The sequence below is a fragment of the Paramormyrops kingsleyae genome, chromosome 6 (assembly GCF_048594095.1).
Source record: "Paramormyrops kingsleyae isolate MSU_618 chromosome 6, PKINGS_0.4, whole genome shotgun sequence".
Lineage (NCBI taxonomy): Eukaryota > Metazoa > Chordata > Actinopteri > Osteoglossiformes > Mormyridae > Paramormyrops > Paramormyrops kingsleyae.
The window spans coordinates 35,219,418-35,240,268 of record NC_132802.1 but is presented as its reverse complement, the minus strand read 5'-3'; the positions used below and the strand labels follow the sequence as shown (position 1 = coordinate 35,240,268).

General features: G+C 42.4%; 1 protein-coding gene across 2 annotated transcripts in view; it reads left to right on the top strand.

Moving 5' to 3' along the window:
* cacna2d3a (calcium channel, voltage-dependent, alpha 2/delta subunit 3a) overlaps positions 1-20,851 on the top strand; it is a 163,064-nt gene that overhangs the window by 28,314 nt on the left and 113,899 nt on the right. For both annotated transcript variants that reach the window (XM_072713125.1, XM_072713126.1), the window contains exons 3-4: positions 5,373-5,489; positions 17,451-17,510. In XM_072713125.1, coding sequence (XP_072569226.1) covers positions 5,373-5,489; positions 17,451-17,510 — 177 coding nt within the window. The remainder of the gene's footprint in view (positions 1-5,372; positions 5,490-17,450; positions 17,511-20,851) is intronic.

Here is a 20,851-nt window from a genome sequence, read left to right as displayed (position 1 = left end):
GGGATTCCAGTCCATTACAGGACACGAGGCAGGGGACACCCTGGATGGGATTCCAGTCCACTGCAGTATAGACAATCAGAGTGAATCAGGGGACACCCTGGATGGGATTCCAGTCCATTACAGGACATGAGGCAGGGGACACCCTGGATGGGATTCCAGTCCACCGCAGTATAGACAATCAGAGTGAATCAGTCACAGAAATGGCAAACGTTTGGGTCGTGGAAGGAAACTCACACAGACACAGGAATGAGACCCACAACCCTGCAGGTGTGAGGCCAACGAGCCCCTCGCTATGGAAATACAAGTGTGACATGCAAGAAAAGACAGAAAAAACAGAAGAAGTAGATAATATTGTTATAAAATGAAGAACATTTTTGAAACTTCTGCATGATGTGATAGAGGTTGTTTCTTGCAGGGAGAATATGAATGAATTTTACGTAATGATTCACATCATGAAAGCAGTCAAACTCACTTATCAATCCCTGCACTGGTGACAGCGAAATGTGCTGAATCTACACTAGTGGCCAATATTGCGGAAACACCTAGCATTTTTGGCATTACGCTTTAAAAATCATTACATGAATTTTGGCAGTAATGTTTATAAACAATCAAAGAATGTTTACAAATATCATACATTTGATGATTAAGTAAGTAACTGGAGTCACTAGAATAAAGTTCTGCAATTTCTAAAAACTGGACCTGTTTCTACAATTTTGGCCTCTAGTGTAGGAAGTTACCTTTGATTCTGCCTTGACTTTATATTGAAATGGTAAATAATTCTGGCCCATTGGGTAGTGTGTTTACATATCACAAAGAATATTTGGAATGAGAGTTTATTTAGACCTATATGGAGAGATTTTGTTTTGCATGTGGATTGTGAGAAGATGCAGGATTCAGGTTTAGCATGTGTTTGGTCAGAAGAAGGGAACCACAATGAAGATGGGAGTCAGAGGCTAATGGTGGTTTTCTGGTGGTGATGCTGGTATGTGTTTGTGTGTGTGTGTGTGTGTGGAGGGGGTGGGGGTAGCAGGAAGGGGGTGTAAAGGGAGTCTGGCAGCTGTGTGGAGGGTGGGATTCATAAAGTGAGCACCAGCCATCCGTAAAATTAGCTAAAACTTGCGAACTGGGGGCTGCGTGTCTCTGTGAAATGAAGTTTCCTTTGTTCATTAATCACCCACACTAAGCTGGAAGTTGTCATCATAGGTGTTTGCCTGTCATCACATTTTGCCGTGTCTTGCAGGGCACGTCAGAAATGATGGGGAGAGAAAACACCAACAAATGATTAATGCTATAATATCAGCGATAAACATGCCAGTGAGTGCCTTGACTTGCAGAGGATGCATCATCTTGCTGGCCAGCAGACACACCTGAACATCTCTGAATGTGTGGAGTGGATGTGGGACCCAGAGGCACTTGCTGCTTTGAGGGCTGTACTCTACCTGAGAGGGTGACACCCCTGATTGTCCCATGCTAGTGGACTGTAGGTGGCTTCGTAGGTGTGGTATCTGCTCAGATTCTGCATGAGGCTGTTTGAACAAAGTGCCAGAGCCCTGTGCTCTCTTGTGGAGCCAGCGTGGCGAATGACGTCAGACTTCTACCACACTGCGGATACTGGAAGGTCTTGCTGTGGTTGCTGGTCTTGCAGGTATATTTATGTGACTCAGACTTAAACGATGCCCCATTCTGACACTAGGAGCTTCGCCTCGCGCTCTGACTGTGCCTCGCCTGCTCAGGTGTGTCGGTGTTCTATGCCAAGGAGTTAACGAAAAGTGTGGAGCCGACTGTGTGCTTCCGAATCCTGTGAGCGCCTTCTGCCATGTCCCGGGGCTGAAATTCAGGGCTGATGGGGCAACAGAAGTAAACATCCAGAAAATACCATGAAAAAACCTTTGAAGGCATCTCAGGCATGTAGCTTGTTGGAGAAAAGGTTGTATTCAAGCAGTTGTATTTTAACATAAACAGACAATAGAGATTTTGGCCAGCACTTGATTATGTATTTTATATATTTTTGACTCTGCTACTTGCCATATAGGAAAAATGGGGTCTGTTTAACTGACTTTTCCGTTTAAATTGGGACACAGACTCAATGTAGGCACTCTAATACTGTAAATAGGCATGCAGAGCCTTGTGGCTGTTGTTTCCCAGATAGGCTCTTGACCCCTAAGATCCTACAGTGGACAAGCGGATATGGAAGATGGATGGAGAGATGGATCGATTGATAGATGGATGTATATGTGGATGGATGGATAGGGTTAAGAAACCTTTCTCTCACTTTATAATTATACCATATGAGATATATTTGGGATCTATGGATACAAAAACTAAACTAGCCTAATTTTCAGATTTTGCAAAACAAGAACAGCTTCTTGGTTATGAGACTAATTTGTTAGTCTGTTGTAAGTGGGCCATGCACATAAATGGGATTTGTGATTTAAATGCACGAGGTGAACAGAACGGTACAAGAGGTCAAGGAGGTGCTGAACCAAAAATACCTGTGTGTCTTGATGAACAACGTAGCATGGTTTCAGGTGTAAAAGCTGAATATTTGGTACTGTGTATATATATAAAACAGTGTGCATACAGTCTTAGGCAGTGAGAGGAAGTGTCTTTGTGTTGGAGTAAAACTATGATATTGTCTCTGTCAAAGTATGTCAGCTTAGCTATTTTAAAACAGCTTCTAAAATCACTCCAAAATTTGCAGAAACCATCTAATGCACCCATGTATTTTTACCTCATTGAGTCATTTAAGTAACTGAATTAATGTGGTGGTGAACTTCAACGAAAACACGGAATGGCTGGGGTGCCCCTGAGGAGAGGTTTGCGAAATAAAGCTGAGATCTCCTAGCTATCTCATTAGATATCTGTCATTTTTGTTTAGAACAGAAGAAGTTCTTGTTAGTTTTTATTGTGTTACTGCTAATTTGCATATGTTCACACGTTAAATTGTGTTTTACACCATGCAGATAAATAGCTTTCAACATTTTCTTCAACTGTATAGAATTCTTGCACAGTACTGTTTATAAAGAGTTATAAACAGATCTGAGCCAGACTCGGTGGCAAACTATGGGATCAAAGAAATTTTAAAAATCATTCATGTCTCGGTTAGGGACTGACACACAACAGTGTATCATATGGGTTAGGAGAACTGCACTGTCTGTACCTGTAGGGCAAGGTTCCGAGGGATGCTGTTTTAACAGGTATCGGAGTGAAGTATAAAGGAAATGAGTACTTAGGTAAATACCAGGTAAATACCAGGAACAGGTGAGGCTCATCAGAAGCCAGATAGGATAGAAAACCTACTGGATAGTAGCTCTCCAGGGCCGGACTTTGAGACGCCTGATTTTAGTGAAGGGAGTCCAGTAATCACATGACCATTCTGTGGACAGTCTATGAATTCCTGCTGTCTTCCTATGTGCTCAGGCTTTGCACTGTTATCTGAGACTTCAGTCTTAAATCTTCCTCTTGCCAAACGTGCTATAATGTCTTCCAGGGACACTGAGCCCCCACCATCCTATGGTTGGACAGGTAGTTACTAGAATCAGGGGAGGGGGGAAAAGCAATGAGTGAAGAAGGCTCCTGGAAGCACAGGGGGCATTAGCCACCATGACAATGAGGCGGCGGTTTTGTTGGCCAGGCATTTGTGTGAAATGATGTGGTAAAACAGAGGCTGGGGGGGGGGGGGGGATTCCATTCCTTGTCCCCCTCCTCTGATGATGAATGCTGCTGTCTTGGGACTGGAGCCTTAAGCAGATGTTAATGTTTCATAAGAACACCCCCGCCCCCCCCACCCCCATTGGTCTGCCGGCCTAAAGAGGATGCTTCTCGCGTGCCTCTGTGGTCCGTTCCCAGAGATCCAGCCTAACTCCTTCCACCTCCCTCCATCTTTGAGAAGACAAAGGACATTGTTGTTTTCTATGGCAATAAACCTGCTACGATAGCAGCTTTTATAACCTCTCCTTCTCTTCGAAGGCAGGGATATAATGAGTTTCTATTTTACTGCAGATTTTAAACATGAATATTTTATAATAAAGTTTTTATTTTTGTGGCATTCTCTCTTGCCAAGACTACTGCAGATTTGCCGTTTTTTATTATAAGTGCAGCCTGATGAATGGAAATGATTCTCTGAGCTGAAATAAAACATTGATAAATTCTTCTTTGCCTGATTTCATGTTGGCTGATTGGCACCGTTCAGCAGTAATTTTAATGAATTTTGCGCTGATATCATCAGGCTCGCTGATATTTTTACTTAATATCATTACCTTCAACTGCATACATGATTCATCATAGCATCAGCAATTAGGAAAAATGATAAGGACTGCTTAACATGTAGAAGTAAACTTACAATGTAAATACTAGAATAGTGGTTAACACATCAGTAACCTCTACCTAAGATTGTTTGTGGTACATTTTTAAAGTAAATTAAAGTTGCCTCCCCCTCACACTGAACGTAATGGGAACAGTGTTTAAGAAAATACCCTTAATGATTACCGAGGTGTATATATCTCCATTTATGTGTGTGAGTTTTAATATAACCCTACATATACAATGGGATTAAACACAACTCTACCTATTTGTGAGATTGTATGTAAGCTTATGTGTGTATTTGAGTTTATTTATATACAGTCCTATTTATGTGTGGCAGTGAATGAAACCTCCTTGTGTTTGAGATTACGGTAATCCTACGTGTGAGATTTAATATAGCCCTGTGTTTGTGTGAGATTGGACTTAATTATACTTGTTTGTGAGGTTAAGTATAACCCACATGCACACACAGATTACTGCCAGAGTTCCCATTTGTCAGTGGATAATTCTCACCTGTCATCACCTTCCATTACATGGAGATGGCTTTACGGGCCTTACATTACATTAACTGTGCAGTCATGTCCAGCACACTGAGGGCTGAGGAACAGCATGCACAGTCATTTAATCTAGTCTTATTTGAAGATCTCAGACCATTTTTGTTGAATGTGCCATGGGTGATACCTCTGAAAGGGATCTGTACCTTCTGGAACGGACTGGAATGTTCTAGAAGGGACTGGGATGTTCTTTCAGCAGAGCGGCCAGAATGCTGTATTAAGGCTACTCATTATGAGAGAACTCAATGGAATTCATGTGACTCGCCGATTTTCCTTGTCCTCTGGCTATTTACATCCTCTGAGTTAGAGCAGTAGACAGTCGAAATGTCAGTGTTGTGCCTGAAAGACCACAAATACCCTTCTCATTATAATATCCAGCTCCGAGACTGGATTATAATCTGAATTGTAAACTGTAGTGGCTGCTGTGGGAAATCATGAGAGAGAATAAATTATTGTGGGAAATCATGAGAGAATAAAGATTTTTGAAAATAACAATGCTTTTGTTTCTTTCTGCAGAAATACAAAGAATTTGAGAAATTTGTCCGAGTTGAAGATATTGATGGTTTGAAGCTTGTTAAGAAACTGGCCAAAAACATGGAGGAGATGTTCCACAAGAAAGCAGAGGCCATGAGAGTAAGTACTGGGACTGAATATTTGCACCTCTGGGTAGCGTCAAATCACTGTATCAAGGCAGTTAATTTTCTTCACACAAATCGTCCTACTGAAGGCAAAGTCGAAGGCGATATGACATTAAGGTGCAAGCGTGATTTGTTTATTTGTAGCTACTAATAAATTACTTCTATTAATCTTAGGCGGGAAAAACAGGTGATTCAGATTTTACACCTTAGGAAGTGAATTTGTGTCAGAGGGAGGCCGCTGGGTGGGATCTGCATGGGCTATGGTTGCAATTGCTGCCAATATCCAGTGTACCAGCAGAGCGTGAGTGTGTGTGTTTACAGGCTAACCTGCACCAATGCAGCAGCTGAGTAGTTATAAGCTCTGTGCTCACACGGCGGAGCATCCCTGCCTTCTACCTGGAGAATTGCACAAAGAGCGTGGTCACAATGCTTCGGTGGATGTGGCAGACGGGTGTCGCATTTCAGCTCCTCGCAGGACAGGCTCCGGCTCCGGTGCTCTAATCACTTTAATAGCACGCCCTGTTCCTGTTATTGTGGCATATTTGGTGCCCTCGGAATGTAGTGGTGGGGGTGGGGATGAGCAGGGGATGAGGTGGAATGAGGCAGTGCCTCATGTAGCCCATACTGGCAAAGGTTCATTTTAACAGAGAACCAAAAAAAGTTAAACAAATTCCCTATTTCCCTAGGATAGTTAGCATATGTTTACATTTCCCCCCTGCCTATATCTGTGTACATAGTAGAGATTAATCCATCAATGAATTCACTGAAATTCACAGGATTGCTTTTAGATGGTTGAGATGCCATATGTGACAAAAGTGTGTGAGTGTCATTCTGGGAGGTGCGTTTGGGATGCTGGCTTTTCAGTTTGAGGATGTATACTGACCTGGTTGGTGGCTTTTCTGAGGAGAGGCATGGCCGAGGGCGAGTCAGCTTATCTGGGGACCCAGCTGAGGCCAGCATAAACCACGGGAATCAATGCAATGCTTGCTCATTGCAATACAGATGCAACTATAATGAAGAGTAATACCTGACAGTCTGCAGTCTGCCCTTTGTGGGCTAGCTAGCGCCAAATGGGGGCGTGGCCCTGCAGGTTACCGTAGCCTAGGCTATGTGATCACTAGAGATGCAACGGGTCGAAAATCTCTCGGTTCAGTTTGCACCACAGTTTAAGAGACACGGCTTCGATTTGGTGCGGCAGCAAAAGTAAACACCCCCGTAGCCTATAGTTATTTTTCAGCCCAGTTAGAGCGCCTTTAAATGCCATGAAGAGACTGACTTGCAGAGGCTGTATCTGCCCTGCTCCGGTCATACAAACACTCGGATGACGTCGTCTCAAATGAGTTAGCATGTTGGATGTGTTTCCAGCAACATATCCCAGTTTGGTATAACAGAGCCAACAGCCAGTTTGGTCTTATTAACTACTGTCTCTCCAGGGCTGGTATACTTTATTAGGAAGTCAAAATGTTCCCAAAGCTCCGATTATAACTGACTGTAAACAGCATTAGCCATAACCAGTTCACAGCCACAATTAGCATAATGTTTTCCATGTGGAACATCTACTTCTGAATTTAAGTTCCGCTTGTATTCATTTGTTTCATTTCATTGAATTGAGAATGATGCGCTGAACTGTACACGACTAATGCATGTACCTTTATAGCCTTAATATTAAGCCAAAATAATGTATTTAGATGAAATGTAGCTGCATATAATCAATGAAAAAATAATTTTAATAACCCATTATTATTTAGCCTGTCATTATCTAAGGCAAATTTCCCTTTTGAACGGCCCCTATAGTGTAGGGCCCAGTGAGGCCACACTGGGTGCATGGTCCTAAAGACCCCCCCCACCCCGCAAAACAAAGCCAAAGCAGCCATTTCGGTGGAGACAGAGGGAGTACGTGAAATTTGGAAAATTTGGAAACAAGTGCTTGTATCAGACTGTATTTTAACGGGGCCAAAGCAAAAACAAGACACGGGAAGGGCAAATCAACACTTGCAACCTGGTCACCTGATTCCCTGTCTCGAGGCAACCACACCCCCCTCCCTCACAATGAAAGCAGGTGAATATGTTATTATTTGGGGCTTTGATCCTCCTCCCTATGGCGTATGTAATTTTAACAATGTCCTCCCGTAGACAAAGCGTCGGAGCGGTGGAAAAAAATGCTCCGGCTCCAAAGCTTCTCTTCCGCCAAGCGCGGTTTTGCTTAACTGCCATCGTGTAAAAAGTAATTGTTAGCGGTGCGGTAATTCATATTCGGCGCGTCCGAGCGACAGTCTGCTGGCGCAGACTTATCTCTGCCTTCCCGACGTGCTCCTGGCTCTTTATCAGCAAGCAGCATGAGCGCGTCCGCACTGTGCTCTGCCATGATATGTGCCTGTCAGGCTCGGGCTTTTTAAAGATAGGGAGCGCGTGTGCCATTTGTGCGCGAGCGAGCGGGCGTGCGTGCATGTGAGGTTTTTTTTTTTTGTACAGTTATCGACATAATTATAGTGAGAAAAATTGAGTCTCAGTCATATAAAAGATAACTTTATTAGGGGGAAGTTGTATTTCACGTTTGCTCTGGATCTTTTAATTGAAGCTACCATATGGAGATAAGGGACATAATCAAAATGCACTTCAGACTGGTTAGTAGTAAACAAGCCCGCTGAAAAAAAAAAACACCCATCGTGCTTGGCTGCAGCTAAATCGCAGCAGACCATTGTTATTTTTAATTGCTATTACCTTTACTGAGTATACTGTGGGATGAGGTTATCTTCAGCTGCCAGACTGTTCGCAGGTCCATTTTGCCGAAAATGGATGAATAAGCATTGTGCCTTGGAAAACATAAAACCGTAGGATGGCCGGTTTTGGAAAACCTCGAACCTGTGCCGTGCTTCCACAGATTGGTGTGTAAATTGTGCAAATGCACTTGCATTAGTCTGCCATTCACTGCCATGTTGGGCTTTGTTGCATAAATACCCATGAAGTGTTGCGATCACACTGGGTTTCCTGTGTCCTCTTCACCCCAGTTTGGTGGGGTGCCTCAGCTGTGGGTTCACCCTCCAGGCACCTGATGCCGACCTTTCTGCTCTGGCTCATCCGGCCTGGTTGGGGTCACTGCAGTTTCATCTGGATGCTACTGACCTGCCTTTAATGACGGGCCGTGGCTGAACGCTACATAGCAGTTACAGTGTCAGACAAGGAACAGGCCTTTTCTTCGTGTGACACTCAGGATGTCAAGATACCCAAAAGGGAGGGAGAGACAGGAACTCTGCTGCCATGTGTAATAAGCATAGCGGGATGCATGACAGTCCATGAGTAGAATTGCTTTAAAAAAAAAAGAAAAGACTGCTGATAAACTTCAAATTTGCAGCAAAGACATTTAAGGTGAATTCAGACTTATTCCAAAATGATGTATCTTGTTTGCTTCTAATTCATCATCCCACATCTGTTCCTAGCCACCACGAGTATTTATTTGTTGGTGTCACATCCTGTCTGGTCTCACAACTTCAACAAGCACAGAATGCTGCAGCTGCAGTCCTCAACCATGCCTCTAGCCTCTAGCAAAATTCACATAACCCCCCACCCCCACATCTCCACTGGCTTCCAGTAAAGTTTAGGATCGAGTAACAGGTCCCATCTCGCACCTTTACAGCATGTTTTTGCCCGAACTACAGAAAAGTACCTAAAGTATGCATTATTATACAACACAAATAGCATTTCTGCAACTGCTCACCACAGTGGAGAATGATTATGGCATGCGGCTCTGCAGGTTAGGATCAGAAGGTTGCAGGATCAAATCCTGTGCCTGACAGTGATTTTACTGTGCAGCCATTAAGCAAGGCCCTTAACCCCCTTTGCCCCAGGGACTGGATGACCCTGCTCTCTTTCTTGTATGTCTCTTTGGATAAAAGCATCTGCTAAATAATTAAATGTAAATCTTGGGAGGTCTTCCAGACTTATTTTCATTGTTTACCACCTCATAAATTCCACTGATTCCGATAAGCACATGATAAGAGTCTGTTTTTAATTACTTGGGATAGATTAAATCATGTGATAAATGATTTCAAGGATAAAGAACATTAAAATTAATTTTACAGTTTGTGCCTTTAATCACAGTTACCTAAAAATTATATTCCAGATATTACAATATTCATTTCGTGCTACATTAAAATAAGATCACATTTCTGATGATTTGATGAATATTTTCATGATCCCGTAGTATGAACTTGTTTTTGGGTACATCGTACCAATATCCATTGCATTTTTTTTAAGGAATGTATTTGTTGGATTTCCATGACAACATGACAGTAATGCACAGCTAAACATTACATTTATGTAGCAGGTGCTTTTGTCCAGAGTGAAAGCTTGGGGTCAAAGAACATGCTTAGCCAGTATCTGATTGGCCCTGGGGCAGGTAGGTATAAGGGCCCTGCTCACGGGCCCTTCTCGACACAGACCCAGGGCACTAGCCCGTAGAGCCATGTACAACACCATCAGTAAAAGACAAAGGCATACAAGAATACAATGAGACAAGGCTTTTATTTCCTACTATTCCATGACAAAATTTGTACCCGCTAAAAATTCCATAAATGAGTCCCTAATCTTTTGGAAGATGGGGTAGTTCCCATTTTCCCTAAATGTTAGTTTTTCCCCAGTCAGACGGTGCATCAACACATCAAGTCATCCTTGAACATTTGGTCTACTAGCAGACTTTCAGAAATAGACGATTGTGTGTTTGGCTTGCAGCAAATGAAAATATTAATTTTATCCTTTGTATTGCTGAGGTTACAATCTCTGTATTGCATCATTGTTAATGCATCTGGTTTGCAGTTATCTTTAGACAAGGTAACACTTTCATAAGCTCTGTGCTGCAACAGAGCTGCAAGTTCCATCTTCTTCTATCCATCTTCCAACTGCTTATCCTGAATAGGGCCGCAGGGGAGCCTGGAGCCTATATCAAGCAAAGCAGGGGTACGAACTGGACGCGATGCCAGTCCATTGCAGAGTATATGCACATGTGCACACGCACACACACAAACACACACACACGTGCACACACACACACAAACACACACACGCGCACACACACACACACACGCACACATACACAGAGGTTTGTAATTATATCTTTGTAGGAACTCTCCATTTGTTTCTATGGAGAAATTTTAATACCAACATGACAACCTTAACCCCTACCCAGTCCTAACCTTAACCATAAGTAACCAAACAAAATATGAGACTTTTTGCATTTTAGTCTTTTCATTGCATTCACAGATCTCTGTGGTGACGTGAAATCGAAATAACCAGTTTTTATTACATTGTGTAATATAAACCTAATTCTCTCTCTCTCTCTCTCTCTCTCACACACACACACACACACACACACACACACACACACAGACTTGAAGATGTCAGATTATCTTTGTCCATATCTTTGGATCGTGGGAGCATAATGGAGTACCTCGAGGAAACACAGGGAGAACAGCACAGAATGGGGAAAACAGCACGGAGAGAACAGTACGGGGAGAACAGCACGGAGAGAACAGCACGGAGAGAACAGCACTGGGAGAATAACACAGGGAGAGCATATAAACTCAACACAAAAAGAGTGGGGGAGTCAGTAAAAATATATAAATAAGATCTTCTTATAACAATATACAGTATAGGTAATTATTTAATATGTATGAATGTCTATTTATTTTGATGCAAATACTCAGGTAAATACTCAGATAGCTACAAACGAGCTCATGTACAGTAGGCTTTCAGTAATGGATCTGACACATATAAGGATGCTGACAGGGCACTGATGGCTTCATTCAGAAGGTGCTAAAAGAATTGGAGTTGATGTGTCACACAGCAGTTTGCAGTACCATGTGTTATGCTGCTACAGTGCCGGGGCTCTGGGCTGTGATATTAATTGCTTCCCCAAACACTATTGATGACTCGAGATTATTCTCCCTTGCGTGCTGTAGCTTGGCCTCTCTCGCTTCCGTAAATAAACAGCCAAGCACATTTGTGGGATGCAAATCTCGCTGCGAGGCTAATGCACCTCACCCTCTGATTCCCCGCGGGCTTTCGGTGAGCCAGTCGCTTGTTGCAGATACTGTTGGAAATTTCAAAGGATGGTTCAGACGTGCCGCCTTTTGGGAATGGTGGGGGGGTGGGGGGCCAGGAATTGAAATTTGTGTGGTATCCGAGTGGTTCATAATTTTTAAAATGAAAAACACCACAATATTAGGCTGTGGAGGTCTTAGAAAAAGGGGTAATCAGTGGACTCCAGAGTATGAGAGAGAGGCTATAAAGGCCTTTATTAGGATGCAAATGTAAAAGGCAGCGGATTCAGGAAGTGCTCATTCTATAGGTTTCGCAACAATGCAACACGGCTAGTGTCCAGCTGGGGCTACAGTGACGTGGGCTGTCGGGGGTGGGGGGAGCTGACATCAGGGCCAAATGAGTGTGCTGGATGGAGGTGGGGGTGGGGGGCATGCAAGGCGGTGATCAGCCCCCCCTGGTGAGACCAGGGAGTGCCCATAGCTTTGGTCATGGCACTGAAAAACAGCGATTCACATGTATCATTTTACTTATAATTTGGATGTAAATTTTAATAAAAAGCATAGCACATAGGCAGTGAGTAGTGTTAAGAAGTGTTAAGAACACAACACCCTGAAGATTCTTTCCAGCCTTTCCAACACTGGGCCTTTCTACTTTGGTCTTATCGAGGACAATTAACCTGAATTCTTTGATAAATAAATCTCCTCTCCCCAGCAGCCAGATAGAATTAAGCAACTTTAGGTAAACAAACAATAACAGCAGAATAGTAAAAATAGCCCAGTTTAGGATGCAGTGAGAAAACCCAGAGTTTCTTTACCTGGAAGGATGTTATAGTGCCTGTAATGTGAGGGGAGTGAATGACGGAAGCAGAAAGTGCTGCAGTGAGGATGGCAGGTCACAGGCAGTCGATGATGTGGCAGCACTCCACAGCACAGGCTTTTAGCGCAGGTCACCTTTATGAGGCCCCTTTTCCAGCACAGTGTGCATGATTTTTCGTGCATTAATAATGAATTTTGATTTTTAAGGTCAGATGACTGCTCTGGAAGGTATCGGTCAAAGGAAAGTGAGATTATGGGGCCGAAAAGGCAGATCAGGGGACTGCAGCAATGACCATACTTTGATTGCTGTGATTTAGGTTGCTGTGTAATTGTAATGCATTCTAAGTACATCTTTCAGCTTTAAGGACTATCTGAAAAGGAAGAAGGGAGAGAAAAAAATAGAGAGAGCTGGACATCCGGTTCCTGTTGCTTCATTGGGTGTAACATGCTCACTTCATGGGAAAGGTATCCTGCTTCATCACAGCTCTCGGTATCTCATACAGGCTGGTTTGTTAAGCAAACCACTGACAAGACAGAGCCTTTGTTACAGTGTCATGGACATACTGTAGGTATCTTCTTAATTCTGCTACAATTTTAATGAAATTGGTGACAAATGAGTCCATAGGCTTGGGATTCCCTCTGATTCAACTAAGACAGCAGTAGGGTCAGTCGTATAGTGTGTAGGTGTGGATACAATTCTAATTAATATATTACTAGAATTCACAAAACTCATTGAGAATAGCTGTAACAAGCATTTTTCCCCATAAACTGTTACTCAGATGGTCAGTATTTCTTTCACTGAAGCTATTTGTACTATAGAATCACACTTCTTAGATGAAAAATGCTACTGTCTTATTCATTTGCTCATATTTTTTTCTGATTTTCATTTTTTTAATTTGACATCTGGTGTACTTCAGTGATTGTTCTTTGAATCTTAATTGTCCTTCCTCTTTAATGACTCGCCTATAATTTTCACCGTCAGAGGGTGACAGTAGGATAGAAGACTGAGTGCTTCATTCCTCTGGTTAAATTCATTGCTCAAATTGTGCATTTCATGGAAAGTGTAAGAACCAGGTTTGCTGCTTTTTGGAAAACCTCCTTGTTCATCTTTGAAACCTGTTCTTAGACAGTGTTCTAATGTATATTGGTATATTGTAAAAAGCAGAAAGTTGTCTGGTCCTGCAATACAAGTTCATTCGTTCAATCAATCAATCAATCAATCAATCAATCAATCAATCAATCAATCAAAGATCACTCTGGTTACTTTTGGTTTGGTCATACATGTTTACCCACTCAGTTCTGGGGATCTGGGTTCTTGGTTCATCTCTCTGGTTCTGTTTTTTCTGTCTCTTCTGGTTTTTGAATTACTTGAGCATCCTGGATCCTGTTTGTGGCTTGACTGACCATGCTCTGATCTGAGATCTTGACCTTGGCTATTACTTGAGCATCCTGGATCCTGTTTGTGGCTTGACTGACCATGCTCTGATCTGAGATCAGACCTTGGCTATTACTTGAGTCCGACCTCGCTGCTGCATGCGTAGCTCGCCTTTGGCAGCCCCAGTCCTGTCTACTCCTGTCTAAGTCCTCAGAGGCATGCTTGTCAAAGAGGATGGACCCGACAGGCAGAAGACTGGCCTCTGTGTGGCATACAGTTTGGCCTGTGTCCTTTCGCCTGTGCTTGATTTTCTGCTTTAAAGTATATTAATATGTTTTTAAAATCTATCCCATTGCTGTGGCAAATTTAAGGAACGTTACTAAAGTAATGGAGAACGTACTGTATATCCATATACATAATTTTATATGAACCTGTTTAGTTGAATCTTTACACAAGTAGTTCTCATGATCCCCTAATATTCCTGACATCAGTGTGTAGAACATACTCCCAACGGACCAGGGAATATAATAAAAAAAAATGTGTGTCCTTAGTATGCGTAGTCAAATTTGCAGAATTATAGTATTTTGACTGGTAAATGTTTGTAGTTCTTTTACAGGTGCCTGTTTTTAACATCTTTAGTGATATTTACTGTAGGTCTTCTCCCTGTCAGACCTGCACTGGGCTGTCAGCATGTCATGCCAGTGACTTTGTAAAAGTATTTGTCCCTAACAGCAGTAGTAGAATATTTATGCTGGTTTCTCTTTGTGTCTACAGTGTATCTTTAATCTGGGCTGGATATACAGAGCACATCTATTTGGGGAATGTACTTTAATTTGTTGATGAGTTTCTGGAAATATCTTTGAAATGTTGAGTGATAGCTGTCAGCCAATCAGCTTGTAAATTGATTGTGAGCTGTGACTTTGAGGCCTTCCCTGTAAAGTGAAGGAGGCTGGCAGCCATTTGACATACTGGTAATAGAAATCATTTATACATTGAAGTTCTTGTTTGTCTTTGGCAGGTTTCCACAGGGCAGTGTTACCATGCAAACAATCATTATATTCACCTTCTTAATGCCATTTGGACAATTGATTGATGTACGAGGGAGGAAATCGGTGATCAGGTGGATATTAAAGGGTCGATAGGTCTTCAGATAATTTTCAAACTTGCATGTCGATAAAGGGGGGACAGTACATCAGCCCCAACAGATGTTTTTATTGACAGCTGGATCACACAGATAAGGCTGACATTTACTGTGCAGTTAGACGCTAACTGGTCAGACCTTTGAAAATGTTACAGTTTATTTTTCACTGATTGTTTTTTTTTTGTTCTGAAAGCGCGGTAGTCATTCGTGTCAGGTACTACAGTTAGAACTGAAGTGCCACTTTGGCTTTCATTATAGCAGAAATTTATACTGCACTCTAACTCTGATAAGGCCTGCCTGTTTTTCCCACAGAGCTGTGTGTGTGTGTTTTTTTTTTTTGTTGTTTATTCTGTGTTAATGGCTGTTTTCTCTTTCAGTGCGATGCCGTGTTTTCACATGTCTCTCTGCATTAGCTCCATCTAAGGAGAATTATCCCAGATCCGCCCCGGATCATTCAGTGACCTCTGAGGACCACTTATGGTCTTTGTACTGTCTGACAGAGAAATCCAGCTTGATACCTCAACATTATTTACGAATAGCATAAATGTTACAGTTGAGCTGTTCTGTTGCCATGGTGAGGTTAAGTTGATCATAGGCTGAAGTAAGTGTTACAGGACACGCATTTGAAGAAGAGTGCAAAATATGCCTTTCCATCATCAGTACAGGGGATATTGAGGGTAATGAAATACTTGTAGTGGATTTTTACATCCTCCCATAGATGTGTAATGATCCAGAAACAGCTTTGGAGGAAAGTGTGTGCATTCGCAGCACGTATAGTACAAGCAGCACGTTGCACTGGATCATGCAAATGGCCTGCATGCAAATTCATGGAATCAAAAGATGAATGTTGCTGAGATCATCTAACAGATTTTCGTGCAAAAAAAAAATAACCTTAAAACAAAAATGCTTATGGCAAGTGTGTGTGCATCTGCCATGTAAGACTATTCATGTGCACATGCATGATTATGTGTGAATGTGTACATGTTTGTATGCCTAGCGGGTGTGTTTAAGAGTGTGTCAGTGTCTGGTTGCTTTCTTGAGCATGACAGGTCTTTTAATCCACTGTTTTTTTTGTTAACATTTCTGCCCAGTCCTCCTTGGCGCCCAGGTGTCAGCTCACTTGAACTAATAACATTCACCCCTAATCCTCCCCACTGTTAGGTTCACTTCACTGCTCATTGTCTCAGTTGTACTAAAATGGCGTTTTTCATCTTAAGTCTTCCTTAGCGTATTGTGATTCTGCACCATATCCTCGAGTGATGGTGCCTGAAAGGTCACTCGCTTGCCTGTGTTTGATGTTTATGAGCCAGGAAACAACAGCAGGCCCTGACCCAGTGACAGGGTCAGTTAACGTTGGCGTACAGCAGCAGGAGCTCAACATCAGCCAGGGAGCCAATCCTAGACGCTCCATATCAGAGCTCAGAGGGCGTTGAGACATGGTTCCTCTGGGTCATATGCATCCTTTGGCAGCTGTTCACCCACGAGCTGAGGAAGAGCACTGGGTGGTTCAAGAAAGTTCATTACGGGGACATTAGGGTAGGAAGAAGATCATAAATGGTTGCATCGGTAGCTGGGTGAGTCGGAGTGGGAGGAAACAAAAACTTTTATAGCAGTTAGAATAGGGTAAAAAAAAATCCTCTGGGGTATAAGGCCAATGCACCCCCCCCAAAACCCCCTTAGGGAACATGAATCTGAGGTTACTGTCCAACATATGCTGCTTTTTTTATTTGAGTAGCAAAAGGATATCTGTTAAAATTGCTCATATTTTATTTTAATCTATGAAACTATAAAAGGATAAATAGAAATAAGATATCAAAGATGAAAATAATCATTTGGAGAGAAAAAATAACCTTACATTACAGTAGATGTGGGGTTACATCTGATATAAAAATGATTCTCCTCTATATCAGTTTCATTTTTAGTGATTTGAGTGAAGTTTGAGCATCTGTCACAGGGATCCAAATGTGCTCTTTACAAAATGCCGCTTTAAAGGCAGAATTGAATGCCAGGGGGAAAAGATGATGTTTTTGAACCAAATTATTAGTTCACACAAAGTACAGTACATTTCTGCTTTGGGGTTATTTAGTAAATGATTGCACATGTTGCAATCACCATGCTGTGAATTGGAATGCTGGGGAATCACTGTACGATGGTCATCACATTCCGGGAGCCAAAGAAAGTGCTAGAAAGCTGGAACTGAAAGCGAGTGCTGTGTGAAAAGCGGCAGTCACACCATTGTGTCGTTGTGTTCTGTTGATTTTCAGGTTAGTATTTAGTATTATTAGGGTTTGCAGGCTTACTAACACAGTGATAAGAGTCTATGTCTGCCATAATCTCAGCTTGCAAAAGCAACATATTTTAATACGGCATAAAAATGGTATTTCAGCTATATTAGTACTGAGTCTATCATTCAGCTTCTGTCCTAAATCATTGACTGGCTGGGGAATGGAGTCACCAGATGTCCTGTCGTACCTAGATGGCAGCTTTCAGCAGCACGACAGCAGAGACTCAGACGACCGACTCTTATGAGCGACTGCGTGAACGGCAGGAGTTCTCGTGTAATAATGCGACGCTGCCTCTCTCTTGCAGCGCCTCGTTGAGGCTGCAGAGGAAGCCCACCTGCAGCACGAGGAAGACCCAGAGCTGCAGGTAGGCTAACGGGAACGGGGCGCGGTGCCTGCAGTGGATGTGTCATGCTGCGCTGGTGTCACCTTCAAACCCTCCCCTGACCCCTGCAAAAGGGCTTTTCTGTTATACATTGTGAAATATAATAGTAAAATGCTTTTAGTTTCCGGTCAACTGGATGTTTTTGCATGCAGTAATGCTAAATCTGTTTTATTCACTACGATTTATTTATTTGTTTGTTATTATTTTTAGATGTATTTGCCTTCATATCACCTGTTGTAATTTTTCCATAAACTGGCACAAGCACACACTGGTTATATAAGTAGAATTATGTGGTCAAAGTTTTGGTACAGCGTGACATTGGAACAATAATAGATGTCAGTGTGTCAAACATTTATTATTCATGTTATTATTCTATGTTATTACAATACAAACTGACTTAAACCGCCTTAGGTATCATTACCATAACTCCATCACATAAGCATGGATGTTTTGAAAAGAAGCCTTAAAGTTTCCATTAATATTTCATCTGAGCCCTGTTGAGAAGCGATAAGTGTTTATTGATGGGTTTGGAAAATTAATTATATTAATTAACAACATGCCTTTATTATTCCGTCCTGCCGTTTATAAGCAATCAATGGATGCATGTTTTCGGTTGATGAATAACCCGAGGCGCAGGCTGCAGCTGTGATGCATGAGCGTGAGTTATGAGGTTTTCAGTCGTATGGCCTGACATTAGCAATACAGAGAAATCGACTCTCTGCTAGTAATGGCGAAATAAACTTAAAAAAAAACAACATTGTCATTAACATTTCCATTCATGGACTGTTTGACATCATCGCTAATAGTCTTTTCCCTCTGCAAATAAACCCTGGGGCACAGCATAGAAAAGCTCTTTAATCCGACCCAGTCTCTTTGATATGAAACCTCCTCCAGATACCCATCCCCTCTCGCCAGAACACAGACACATGTGCAAAAATCTGCACCCCTTAAGCCCATTTCAGCAGGTCTGGCTTTTGCTGGGGGCCTCCGAAGTGACAACCTCTATGAGGGATGGGCTGAGGGGGGGCCAGTTTCCCTCAGGCTTGAGAAGCCACATGCAACATTTTTTATTCATTTAGCAGACATTTTTCTCCAAAGCAACATACTTCTTTTGTACAAGTAGGGTTAGACAGTCCCTGTAGCACCTGGAGGTTAAGGGCTTTGCTCAAGGACCCAACAGTGAAATCACTGCTGACTCTGGGATTTGAACCGACGACCGTCCGATGACCTGCTAAGACACTCATCACCCCCATGCTGAAGCTTGTGGCTCAGATGGCTGCAATGCGCGCCGAATGCATCCTGCACTTCGTGGACATCCAGTCTAATCCCAGAGAGTTATGTGTGCGGGAGGTTGGCTGGAAGCGGCTGCAAGACACCATCAGCCGAGGTGCTTCGGGCCGATTCTCTCTCATCTCTCAGATAGGATCGGATCTGGGGAGGTGAGCGGGGAGCGGCGGGGGTGCAGCACTGTCTGCTGATAAGGAGGCCTGCCTTCACCGGAAATTGCACTCCTGGCATTTCGTGGATGGAAGATGATCAAAACCTTGTTTGTGTCCCGGAGCGCAGATAGGAGAAGCTGCAGGTTGGCCGGGGCCTCCAGGCTCTCCAAGATTATTTAGGGATGGCTGGTACAAAACCTGGGGGGGGGGGGGCGCAGGTCTGTGGCTATAACATTTATTTTTAAAACGCTAGATGTTTGTCGGTATTTAGACAAAAGACTTAGGGATGAACTTGTTCTGGGGCCCCAGAATTTACAGTCTACATACAAGTGCTGTGGTCTGTCAATAGTGACATGGAGGTCTGTAGCAATCTCATAGTCTAAATGGTAGGATTGGTTCAACAAGGTGACTTTGGTGTAACTGGTGCACAAACAATGAAGTTAAAACTGGGAACACAGGCATGCTTTGGGGGCATCTTCAAAACCCATTTATGTGTCTTCAGGATTAACGGCACAGTAAAATTGTGGTAAAGGCCTTGTCGTTTATTACTGTCACGCTCCATTAAGAAGGATCAATTCTTAATCTCGGGCGCAAGGGTACCCTCATAGCCCTTTCCTTGGGATTGTTGCTCTTTATCAAAACTCCCATCTCACCATCTAGTCATGAAGCTGATTGTGTTGCACAGAGATGGCGCTGATGCGGTTACATGTATGTATAGGGGTCTGGTCCCAACAGGTACATTGCAGAGGTAGTTATATGGAACAGAACAAATCCAGCAAATGGAAATACTGGCTTGTTTTTTCCCTCCAAAACTTCACAGTTTGGATTTTCCCATCATGTTAAAGTTGTCACTTTGGAATTGAATGTCTGTGTTTTGGTTATTGGGGCTCTATTGTGTCTGAGGATTGCAGAACAAATATATTGAACTTCAGAAACAATATTAACTAATTAGTATATTATTACATTATATTAAAAGGACAAGCATTTTTTCCGTTATTTAAATGTGATATAGGCAATAGTGTACATCTCATTTTCCATCAAGACCTTGTGATTCAGGTGTCTAATATAGCACATTAATCCTGAGAAGGATTTTGTGCTTACAGAGAAATTCTATTACTATGGGTTTACAGCCAATTTGAGATACACATTTTTAGTGAAAGTATATTTTATTCTACATTAAAGAATGTTGAATTCTTGAACTAACCAGATCACAACTGGTACACAGGTTGCCAATGCAACCTTAGTTATTTATTGCGCAAATCAAACAACATAAATAGATGGTAATTAGTGCAAGCTGAACTAAAAATCATGCTTTAGGGTTAGGTATTCTTTATTGCTGTTTACTTTGTTTGTGTGTCTTTTGGCTATTTGATTCATATTTAGCTTACAGGGGGTTTATTTATTTATTTGAATTAGCTTATCTTTTCACTCCAGAGCTGTTTTCCCCATAAGGAAGAGACTTGGTAATCTATTCAGTTATTTTGCCTCTGTGCCCATGCAAATAGTAATGGACCGGCAGCTTTGCACCGTTCCCTGTTTAGCCATGAAATGCAATTTACCTGCAACACAATGGAAACGTGAATCAAAAGGGACCAGTCCAGTTATGGACCATCTTGCTCCATCTCCATATATATATTTGAAGTAAAAGTCTCATAGGCAATTATACATCCTATTTCAGCTTGGCAGTTGAATTAATTCCATGGCTATGGCATGTGCAATTACAAGCCAATTTGGGGGAGGCAAATGTGATTTTCATGGGTGCCCAAAATGTCGGAAGAGTGGTATGAAGGTTTGGAGAAGCTGCGAGGTTTGAGGGCTCTGGTGTGGCCTCTCTCATTACTCTGGAACCCTGGCAAAAGATTGGTACAGTCTGTTAGCATGGGA